This window comes from Rhopalosiphum padi, chromosome 3 (assembly GCF_020882245.1).
Source record: "Rhopalosiphum padi isolate XX-2018 chromosome 3, ASM2088224v1, whole genome shotgun sequence".
Lineage (NCBI taxonomy): Eukaryota > Metazoa > Arthropoda > Insecta > Hemiptera > Aphididae > Rhopalosiphum > Rhopalosiphum padi.
In genome coordinates, this window is record NC_083599.1 from 7,027,176 (window position 1) to 7,039,322 (window position 12,147).

At 26.4% G+C, this 12,147-nt stretch overlaps 1 protein-coding gene and 1 long non-coding RNA gene across 5 annotated transcripts; one reads left to right on the forward strand and one right to left on the reverse strand.

Annotated features, from left to right (window-relative positions):
- The first annotated feature begins 24 nt into the window (after positions 1-24).
- On the forward strand, positions 25-4,717 carry LOC132924666 (uncharacterized). 4 transcript variants are annotated; one of them, XR_009661362.1, is made up of 6 exons: positions 28-261; positions 321-449; positions 807-936; positions 2,189-2,319; positions 4,007-4,063; positions 4,474-4,717. It is a non-coding gene; the product is annotated as an uncharacterized LOC132924666 (long non-coding RNA). The 4 variants fall into 4 exon arrangements; XR_009661361.1 differs by lacking the exon at positions 4,007-4,063 and having other exon boundaries at positions 25-261; positions 321-550; XR_009661363.1 differs by lacking the exons at positions 4,007-4,063; positions 4,474-4,717 and adding an exon at positions 3,170-3,966.
- A 2,162-nt stretch (positions 4,718-6,879) lies between these two features.
- Positions 6,880-11,631, reverse strand: LOC132924511 (diphosphomevalonate decarboxylase-like). Its single transcript, XM_060988877.1, has 10 exons — positions 11,363-11,631; positions 11,206-11,276; positions 10,707-10,774; positions 9,136-9,185; positions 8,637-8,768; positions 8,344-8,546; positions 7,730-7,852; positions 7,500-7,670; positions 7,265-7,417; positions 6,880-7,197 (listed from the first exon to the last, which is right to left on the reverse strand). The coding sequence occupies exons 1-10, from the start codon at positions 11,415-11,417 to the stop codon at positions 7,063-7,065; spliced, it is 1,161 nt and encodes a 386-aa protein (XP_060844860.1). The 5' UTR covers positions 11,418-11,631; the 3' UTR covers positions 6,880-7,062.
- Between the last annotated feature and the right edge of the window lie 516 nt (positions 11,632-12,147).

The following is a 12,147-nucleotide window of genomic DNA, read 5'->3' on the forward strand; positions in this document are numbered from 1 at the left end:
ATCGCGATAACCCGGTACTCGATAAGATAACAGCACAAACAGATAATAAGTTTATTATACGATTTAAGGTAGTCAGAAGAGAAATGAATCATGGTTTATTGACTTGACGAATGTTCCGCTAGCAATAGGTATTTAAAAAGATAGTGCAGGGCTCCCAAACACATGAAAAATCTACGAAATGCACCAAAATCATATTTGACCGATAGTTAGCGCAAAACAACAGCAATACAAATCAACTTCAACAAATCCGACACCTGTTTGGTAATTTTTTATAAATACTTACAGTTATCAACACTTTTTAAGTGGTACAAAAATTGTAGAATTGACGAGGAGAATAACTGAATAATAATATTCAATCAGAACGCAGCGAGTCAGCCACGAAAAATGTCTGGAGCTTACGAAAGCCCGGACGCAACTATTGAAAAACGAGATACGCCAGCGGTCGTTTGGTAATTTTTTAAAAATACTTTCACAAGTCCGTCACTTCTTTTTAAGTGGTATGAAAATATAGATATTGGAGAGAAAAATAATGATATGCAATCAGAACGCGGTGAGTCGGCCCAGGAAAATGTCAGTTAGTGTCATTAAACCCTGACCTTTAGATTAAGAAAATGAGTCTAATTTGCCATTATTAACTTTCATATATATCAATTAAGCTGATACTTCATAAACACTATAAAACATGGTTATATATGATAATATTGACACATATTACAAATTCTTAAATTTAATTCTGTTAAAAAATTACTGAATTCTAAAGTTATTCTCCAACCATTATGTATATTTAACTGACTACATTTTTTCAGATGGCAGTACAGCAGATTACACAAGTCATGCTGTGACATGAAGTTACATTTCTAACACGTACAAAAGTATCAATATCCTATGTTGAAAATGGACTAGAAGATACTGATAATAATAATGGATTTATGCAAAGTATGTGTAATGGTTATTGAATGTAATTGATAGTAAATTAATAGTTGTGAAAGAATTGAGATTTTTTAAAAATATGAATAAAAAATTTGTAAACACCTTTAGCTTGTAATTTTCATTCTTTAAATTTGCCTTAGATATAAAAATCTTTTTTTTTTACTACGTTTATATAATAATTTTGACAGATTTAGCAAATTCATATTTTAAATTGTTTATAAAACACTCTAATATTAAGTAAATGTTTAGAAACCTTGACCAATTGATTAAAAAATGATTGTAATTTACCATTATTAACTATCATCTGTTTCATTTAACCTAATATATTTTGAATACACTATAAAACATATTTTTGACAAATAATACAAATTCATATTTATTACATATTGAAATGGTGCAATTTTAATTTATTGTACAAGTTTATTCTTTTGTTACACTTATTTTTCATTCTAATTAAACAAAACGGTTTAGTAGATTTGTACAATCGTTTATGGCTTATCAAAATTATTACTAAGATATAATCACAGAACTGGCATCGAGTGCAATATCTGTGAGATATATATTTTAGGCCGTAATCTCGACCAACAATATTATCACCTTATCGTTTGCACATATTATGTTTTTTCTTTTATATGTACTTACATGTTACATAGTACATACTACATATTATTTAGGGAGAAAATTATATTTTGATTCGGCATGTCCATCCGTTTCGTCGTTATTCATTTTTTTGCAGTACAATCTTTCTTAGTCCCCCAGACATTGTCTCATTTTGCTACTACTAGACATTCACAACATCAATCACCATGAGTTGAGGGTCATTAGATGAAGTAATGATACTCGTCTATTTAAAGCTGTGTAATTGTGCAATGTGCTAAGGGTACGGTCCTAATAGGTTTTGGTGCGTTTACCATTTGACTTTGTGGGACCTGTTTTCTAAGTCTCAATGTTAATGGCGAAACCATTATTATTTTTATTTTTAACTTATATAATTATTTTCCAAGCTCAATTTTTACTAAATTCAATCTCAAAAAAAAGCTCAACATAAAATTATTGTCGTTCAATCTTTTATGTGAACCAGCAGACATGAGATGGATTAATTACATATTTATATAATTAATATCTACATTTATTGTTCTCATTATTGCATTCAATTGAAAAAACATTTTTGTTTTGAAAAAAAATTCATTTGTCAAACGTTTTTATAATTTTGAACTTTTAACATGTTAATTAAATGCATTTATTTTTTTGATTGTAGCTATGTTAATTATTACAATATTTCTGCAAAAGTTGTAAGGAGAGTGTTGAAACCGGAACTCCAAGCTAATGCAAGCAAACGTGATGAAACACATGTAAAATTTACCCCGTGGGTTAAGGGATAGCCATCCAGTAAGTATCAATATATTTTTATTTTTTGTATTAGTAATAAATAGGGCTCGGATTTTAAAGGAAATGCTTCTTTTTATATATTTAAGATAGAAATTTAATTATTATACATAAATTCGTTTCACGTCAATCTGATTCCAAATAATCAAATTTATTTTGGCTTTTTTTTGTGTGAATGCTTTTTTTGCTTTTTTCAGTTATTCTAACTGGAATTTTTATATGTCTGTTATGCTATAAAAATAAAAAATAAATGTTTATTTACTTAAAAGGAAATGTGAAAACCCGCAATAATGATTGTGATCGTATTTCGTATTAATGTGAAACGACCTTAAACGTATAGATTATCGATCTACAGATAGTTTATGGGTCGATAGCTTATCGGCTATTATATAGTAAATACATGGTAGTAAATTCTTTTTTTAATTTAAATTAATTTTTCAATTTTTTTTTATTCAGTTTTATAAATTATAACTTATTATTCATGTATTTTTTAGTCATGCTTATTTTGCTTTTTTAAAGAATAAATATGTTTCATATTTGCTTTTTTAAAACAAGTTTGTGCTTTTTTTTGTTATTTATTATGCTTTAAAATCCATGCCCTAGTAATAAACAATCTATACCTTAGGACACAATAGGTTTATGTGGTTAGAGTAGAATACATACAAATTAATAATATAATTAAATATTTACACGCGAAACTTGATGTGAAAAATCATCTACTTATGATACTCATCGATTGAGTTTATTTTTTTTTTTTGTATAATTAAATAACTATACTGATAGTGCATCTGCCTTTATATTAACTGAAGGGAGGGAGGTGAAGAAACAGGTCATAACACCATGTTTTTTTTAGATGTCTAGGTGGGTTTCCGGGAATAGTTTTTACTGCGAGATTTGGTTGCTGTTGGAAGTAAGACAATTGTAGAAGTGTTGATAATAATTCGTAGTTTCTTTGTGTACTAATTTTAATTTTAGATCAGAGTGAGTAGTGTGGTTAGAGACACAAGGGGGAGCATTGAAAAGATTTTTAGTTCTATGTATTGAAAAGTTTGTATTTTATTTATATTTGAATTGTTTTGCATTACCCCATACTAAATATCATATGTCCAGACTGTTTGATCAAAGAATTATATATGAGCAATTTCATACTAAAACCTACTAGTATATTTATTTTAGCTAGGAAATGTTATAAAAAGGCGTAGTCAAAGGTTAAGGGTTAGTCGTTTAGTTTTTTTATGCTTAGCCCAGGTTAGTAACACAAATGTTTCAAGTGCATATAAGTGTATACTTTAAAATATAATGTCCAAATAATTGAACATCGTTATTAAATTATTAAATTAAATTAGTCTAAATGTAAAATTCTATCAACATAATATATTATCTATAGTTTTTCCTAATTTTCTCATAGGTTTTGGATGGTCTTTTTTTGATAAAAATACAATTGTCTTCTGGTAATTACATTTGAACCAAAAAGAGTGCAAAGATTTTGCAGATTTTCAATGATGCTATTAAAATCTAAAATAATGCACATGTAGTAGACTTCTGCCATAAAATATTTCTGTAAATGAAGTGTCAAATCATGAATCATTAATACAATTTAAAAACTATATAAATAACTATGTGATAAATAAAACTATAATATAGCAGTTTCTTAATATTATAAACTTTATATAAAATTGCAATATTTCAGATGAAAAAGCTTGAACTTATATAAATTAAACAATTGAAAAATTGTTATACATTTTTAGTAAGTTATAGTGTGTTTATAATTTAGCAAATATCAATTTTTGCATGGTCGATTGTTCAAAATATACTAATAATTTAAAGAAATTGATTTATTTGCATATAATATAAAGTTTATTATTTGTAATGTAAACAATAGTTATGAAAAACAATACATTTTTATTTGCTTATTATGCTAATATAAAAATATTAGATAATTTTATACAAATTTTAAGTTGAATAATCATTTTTAAATATATTACAGTTCTCATGAGTAAATTGAATTTTTTATTTTTTAATTATTGATTGCTATATTTTTTTTTATTAATTTGTGTGTTATATTAGGTTGTAATTTTTTTTATAAGTGTAGATAATTAACCTTAATTTGTGGTCCTAAATTGTAAAAGTATTTAATTATTTCTTTTTTTCTTTTAGGGCCAGGTCAATAGTCGATTTTTAACAAAAGTGACATTAAAAGTTTTAAGTAAAATTCATTGTAATATGTTGTTTTAGTTAAACTGAATATAATTTATTTAATAAACAAACATACATATTAATTTACATCAGTTATAATTATGTATAATTATAATCATCATTACAAATTAGTGTTTTTTTTTTTATGTAATAAAGTTGAAAAAATCTTTTTTTAATAAAAATGTAAGATTATAAAATATAAAAATTGTGTTATATTTATTAATTTATTATGATAATTTTCCTTTCATAAACATTTATTATTAGTTGACCAAAATTATTGATTTGATAGAAACAATTTTTTTTTTTTTTTTTGTTACAATATTTAAATCTGTGTTTTTGGAACTAAAAACTTATTATATCAACTATCAAAATAAATGGGAAGTTGTCTGAGGCACTCATAGGTATATTTTAAATAGTAAAAATAACATTAATTTAAGCCAGATGCAAATAATTTTCAAGACAAATAAATTATTTATCATTAGAGGAGAGTTTTAATAAAGAAGACATATCTAATAAATTGTTCTAAGGAATATTGCTGCTGTTTCAAAATTGTTTGTTATTAACATGGTGGTATTTCATACTATGTTATTTTAATTATAAATAATTAATTCAAATTTTCAACATTTATTAATATATTATTCAGTATGTTAGGACAGTTCTGTGCATATTACAAGATACTCACCAAATTTGTATCCTAATTTGGTGATACAGTAGAAACTTGTTTAACCGTCACTCTGTTATCTGTCATTGGTCAACATCAAAAAAAAAGTTAATAATGCGATCATTGAAATTTTGAATGATGATCTATTTTTAATGTCATTGCCGTTGACGAAGAAGTTGAGGACGACTTTAAAGATTCAGTGCTTCACTTAAAACCACCAACTAGCCACACAGAAGCAGAAGCAATGTTATTAAAATGCATTGATCGGTTTAAGATACAAGAGGAGGTAAATACAACGTAGGTCTTAATTATTCGTAAAAATGTAAAATACAAAACATGGCCATTCAAAAAGCTCGTACCTCAAAGAAGAAAAAAACAGAAGATGACAGATTATTTTGTTTAGTATTTTTTAGTATGGTATTATTTTTGTCTGCAAATTACATTGTAAAATATTTACGTTTATTAAAAAAGTATGTTTTGTATTATTGTCTTGATCCCGACAGTGATGGTTAAAAGAGTAGCTAATGTACATGCCTATTAGTAAGTAGTAATATATTGAAGAATTCAAAAATATAAAAAAAAAACTAGTCCTAAAAATGTATATTAACAAGTATACAAAGGTATGATATAAAAAAAAACTAAATTATAAATACAAGGAGTTGTAGTGGCGCTTCTCTTGTTCAACTGTACACATCAGACCAATCCACCACCTAATTGGTGACATCACCGATGATAAAGCCATCTTAGCCCATCACCATGAGGCATCCATGATCCAACTGAATCCAAATGCACCTTTTGATATGCTCTCGGTGTAATAAAAAGAGTGGTGATTCAAACTCAAAAAGTTAAAATTCATCCACTACACTTGTCTCAGAACCTAACCTAACACACTCAAAGCCAAACTCTCCCAAATTAGATAAAAAGATCACTGTCTCACATGGGCTGTCCATATATGCTACAACCTAATATTTCTTAACAATATTGTCAAGAACAGCTTTGCCCCCTACTTTTGTCCAAACATGTCACTTCACATTAATGGTGCACAACCTTTTCTTGATCCACAACCCACAAAAATGATTTATTTAGATGATACGACCCCCCTCCCTTTCTATCAACATTATGTAAGTGTATAATATATACTTACTTAATAATTTTATGTATACAATTTTATTCATATGAATTAAATTGTTAATTATAGGCAATTTATTAAATTATTGACAACACCCAGATCACGCAAAGCTGCTCTACATAATACAATTCTTATCTACAAGCTATTCCTCAAATTCATCTAGTCCTACGGAATTCAACTCTGGGTTTCAGCCAGTCTCAAATATAAACAAAATTCAAATGCCTCTGACAGATAACTAAAGCTCTTTAATATATGATTATAATAATGATACTCTCCACAAGGACCTCCTCATTCTGACAGTCAAAAACATTGCTAAAATTCTATACAAATGCTTACACTTTAAACTAGCAAATCACCAAAACCTCCTAATAAAAAAACCTCTCTTCCCGAACAATCCCATGTGACCCTAGTCGATGTTGACTTATTAGTCGAATAGTTGACTAACCACTATAACCCACTCAATAAAGTACTATTAATGAATAGTTTATTTGATCAAGCCAACCAAGCCCTCTTATAGTGCTTATTGTAAAAATCTTTAATACAGATTGTGCGCGCTAAAATAAATATGACAAAAAAATAATATATAAAATATTGTCTTTTATTTTGGGTTACTATCTGTTTAAATATAAATATTTAACTCCAATAAATTATATATGTAATAAAACTATAGTAAAAATTTGGCAACATCAATAAATATTTCCAAAAATAAGCATATAAAAATAAATTAAAGTGACTAATAAATATCTTATCAATTTAAAATTTAGTTGTTTGATTTAAGAGTACCATCATCATTTAATAAATGGTCATTAACACATCTTGGACCACTACCTAATTTAGTGACCATGATATATTTCAAAAGATCTTTATCTTTGGGTTTAAACCCATATGGTTTTACCTGAAACAAATAACAAAATAGGAATTAAATAATTGAACAAATCATTATAACTCACTGAATAACAAACTTTATACGGTAATGTTGTCACAATTCCTCGTAAATATGAAGAATCAGGTTGTTTTGATGGAAAAACATTAACTAATTCTGACAAAAATAAATTCAGATCATTTTGCTGAATAAATAAAAAAGCATTTGGGCCGGCATCAAATGTATAAGAAACCTAAAACAGTAAAAATAAAACTATAAAAGTACACTTACAACAACTTAAATATCATAAATGAGATTAAAAAAGAGCCATATACTTTGATTTGGCCAACAGCTTCATTATAATCATGAACAAAAGATATTATATCATGTGATACTTGATTTAAATAAACACAAGGAGGATATGTATCTAAACAAACTGCATGAAATTGGTTACTATCTCGCATTGTAATTTCAGCAAATTTTTCAAAATTTTTATGTGTTATGGCCTAAAACAAAAATATAGCATTCATGCATCTATGATATAGTGTTTCAGAAATAATTATACTTGAATGATTTCTTTTGTTCTTTCAGGTACACACTTTTGAACTCTGTATTTAAGTAATTCACTTGTTTTTACTGCTTGTTTCATTCCTACAGTACTACTAGTTTTTTTTTGAGAATCATTAACCTAATAAAAACATGAATTATAATTTCAAAAAAGAGTTCATATTAGTTTGTCCAGCAAGAGAATGCGCCGATTCTGCACAATCCCCCACGTCACCATACCATCAAAACTGGTTTACTTATGGTTGGGTATCATTGGGGAATGCGTAAAAAAACTGATTTTGGTCGGTTTGCGGCGCGTTCTCTCGCTGGACAGAGTATAGTTGGGAGTGCTACATTAATGTTGTGATACATTTTGAAGCAATGAGTATATTATTGAATTCCAACAACTGTTTGGTATTAAGTAACATTAAAACTGTATTTACTTCTAGATTTAATTTTCTACCAATTAATAAAAACTTAAATTTTAAAGTATAACTCAATAGTTTGTTATTAAAAAAATATTGTTAAATTAATATATTTCACTTAGAATGTATAACAACATTATTGTAATCAAAAATTGTAACCTTCAATGGTACCATAGTTAAAATTAATAGATATAAAGACCTATTTTACCACTAGTATGATAATTCTCATTTCTGGCCAATGCGTATCTGCAGCAATTTGAACTGCAGTCGAATCTGAACCCTGATCATCAATACCAGCCTTCCAATGAACAAATCCTCCATAAATACTTCTACATGCACTTCCACTACCTTGTCTTGCTATAGATGGAAGATCTTCATCAACCAAGCCAAAAGCGTTAGCTAATGTGAATACTGTTAAAAATATTTTCAAAGAAACAAAAAAATTAAAATAATTATACATTTTAAATATTCAATTGATATGATTTTAGAAAATTTTCAAACCAAGACATGCATAACCAGCTGCTGATGAAGCTAGTCCTGCTGCAGTAGGGAAATTATTTTCCGAGCAAACCCTTATATTCCATTTAGCTTCTTGACTATTTTTACCTTTTCGTATTTTGATCAAATTTCTTACTAAAAAAATATATATACATATATACACACATTTATTTTGAATCTTTAATTTTTTTTTTAATATTTACAAATTCATCAATAATTTTATAATTTATAGTAAATCTATAAATAAAAAATATAAAGATCTATTTTTTATAAAAATATAGCATTTCTATTGATAAATGGTACAATATAATATTTTGATTAAACAAAATAATGTATAATCCTACAAACAAATAATATAAATAATAAATAAATTCATTGCTCGGCTCAGAATTTAAAAATATGGATGTAACAAATTTATAAGGAAAACTAAATAGAACTTATAATATAATATAAAAAAATAATGAATACATTTTAAATTTATGTTATTAGAATATAGTCTTACTTAAATGAAAGCACTTTTTTAGACGTTCGTTTGTTTCAATGGGCATAATCCTGAAATGTTATAATCGATTAGGTCGTTAAGGATCAAATATATATATATATATTTTTTACTGAAATAAACATAATACAATTAATTATGAATATAAATATGGTAGTCCTATTTTGATAATATTATGATTTACTTATAATTCCAAAATCAATCATATTCATAATTTCAATTAAATTTAGATGTGATAAATTCAATAGTAGTAGTACTATACACATAATTATTTTAATTATATAAATAATTACCAATTCATGTTTATAAATAATTAATAAATATTAATTACTAGTCTGTCATGTTTTTTTCTTTAAAGCAATTCAATTGGGGTTATTAATAGTAAAAAAAATTTATTGAATGTTTGCTATAATTAACTAAATATATAAAACTTTAAATTAAATTTTAACTATTAATTATATTTAATTGCAATTGAGTGTACATATTAATAGAAGAAAATAATATAATCCATAACTCATATGTTATTCAATTACATCAATTAAATGGTTTCTTTTAGTTATACACATTGATATCTATTTAGATATAAACCCAACAGTACAGTGTACAAATATATTATATAATTTATTTATTATTTATTGTTAAATATTAATAACCCGCAAATCATAAAATATTAATGAAATAAATACATTTAAATTAATGCAAATATTTAAATAAAACATTATTTTAAATTATGTAATGTAGATAACATTTTATAATTAATACATTTATACATTTTATATTAATCTCATCATTCAATGTATTACTTAAACTGAATACAATTATTAATGAAATTGATTAATATTAATGTTGTAGAAAATGTAAATAAATATTGTTATATAAAAAAGGTTTTATTATGTTATATAATAAAAAAAAAACTGATAGTTAAAAAACTGTTTTTAATTCAGAAAAAGAAAAAATCAAATTTATTAATTGGAAATATTTATTAATCCACAGTTTAGTTATGCTAATAAAATGATAGCAAAAAATAAAGTGATTAAACAAATGGAAATATATAGTTAATAAAATAATACAAATACCTTTATAAATGCATAATAACTCTATTCACTATTGTTGTTATTATTATTATAGTATGGTATAATATGCAAGCATTACAAACTAGATACAGATATATATTAATAATTTACATAACAATAAAACAATATTAAACTTTAAAATTAATGTTATGGCCTTATGGGTAACTTTTCCATTGTTAAGTAGTCTAAATTTGGATTTCAAGTGTCCTTATCCATTTGACTGTGTTGTCGGTTTCACTATTGTTATGATAATTTATTATACTTCATATTATATTATTAAATAAATATTTTGAATAAAGAAGATAATATATTATAATAGTCAAAGGGAATCTATCAATAGACTAAACAAATCTTACAAGTGAATCAAGGTCAGTAGCAGATTTATGCAATTTAAAGTATCCATTGTTATTGAATATGACTAGTTCAACATGTCACTAGCCTCAATTTAGAAATTAATATAATCACTTTAAAGAGTAATTATAAAAAAATCAAGTCACTTACTGTCCATTTAACCAAACGCTGTCTTCATCTATCAACGGTCCTGCAATAACAGATGTTTTAGCATGCATCTGGAAAAAAAATAGATTATTAAATGAAGTTCAACTGTTGCAGTTGAACTGTTGTTCAACAAGTTCCTTGTTGTAAATTTAGGTGCTATTGAAAATAATAATTAATATAAATTATAAACTAGATTTTGAAGTCTATTCAGACAATATTAAAGAAAGGTATTTACTAACAGCCGATCAATAATTTTGCTCATATTTTGAAATATTGAAAACATTTTTAAGTGTTTTGTCAAATGATCCATTTGGTCGTGGAAAAAATTTGTTTGTTATAAAAATATAATGAATTTGATCATTTTGTCTACAAATAAAATTTAGAATGATAATTTAAATCATTTATTTCAAAGGCTCAGTAAATTAGCAAAAATTTATTTTTACAATTGCCTTGTTGTTTTTGAGTGATATAGTATAAGTATAAGTATTAAGTAGAAACTCACTTGATCGCAGTCCAATGTCAGACTGACTGAATCGTTCAGAGGCAATATCAAATATTCGTCTCTTTTGCCCCCTGGAAACAGGATAAAAACAAAATAATAAATATAATACCTATTTATGCAGAATTGAATTATAAAGTGGAAAAGCGCGAGAACTCACAGTATTTTATGGCGGCTATGTTGACGGGTGCTACGCACGTCACGACTTTAACCATGACAATTCAACAGAATGACGACTGAAGAAAAAAAGGAGCCTTTGTGGCGTCCGGCGTAGTCACGTAGACGTTAGGAAAATTGGTAAATTAGGTATCGTGTACACGCCACGATGCTATTCGTTCCGACGACGCGTTGGACGCGTTGGATGACCGACCGACGATCAAGCGACAACTAACTGACAACTGTCGAACATGTCGGTTCAGTCGTACTTATACTACAAAATGCGAGTATGGTGACCGGGTTGCATATTAACAAAACGTACATGATTTCGGCACCAGCATAATTCTCATTGGTCGGTTTAAATCGACTTGTTTTCCCGCGCTAATAATTAACTGTTATCAAATAATAAAATAAATACTGTTGTCTGCTAATGCCTAATATAGGTTTTTGAATTTTATTAGAATTATTAATTTAATTAGAATTCGCAATTGAGCTAATTAGTATATTCATTTAAAATGATTAACTATAAGCATCTACTTTCGTCATTTATAAATGAGATAGTATCCTGCAAAATGAGGTATATGATATTCGGTCTAACATAAAAGATTTTGACTCATGCCAAAAATGGATAGACGAATTTTCCGAAAAAACAAAAACAAGTTGGGTTGTTAGAAATACCAAAAGAGAAGGTAAACATTTTGTTTGCAAGTTAGTTAAATATGGTGGTTAATGTAACAATATAACATTATATGTCTGATTTGAATTTCTAATACACCTATTTATCATGAT

Excerpts from the sequence above, each read along its gene's own strand:
- LOC132924511 (XM_060988877.1), bottom strand. The coding sequence starts at position 11,417 with ATGGTTAAAGTCGTGACGTGCGTAGCACCCGTCAACATAGCCGCCATA. Across the intron at positions 10,775-11,205 it reads TGACATTGGACTGCGATCAA|ATGCATGCTAAAACATCTGT; the intron begins GTGAGTTTCTAC and ends TTTTTTTTCCAG. Across the intron at positions 7,418-7,499 it reads AAGCTGTTGGCCAAATCAAA|GTTTCTTATACATTTGATGC; the intron begins GTATATGGCTCT and ends TTACTGTTTTAG.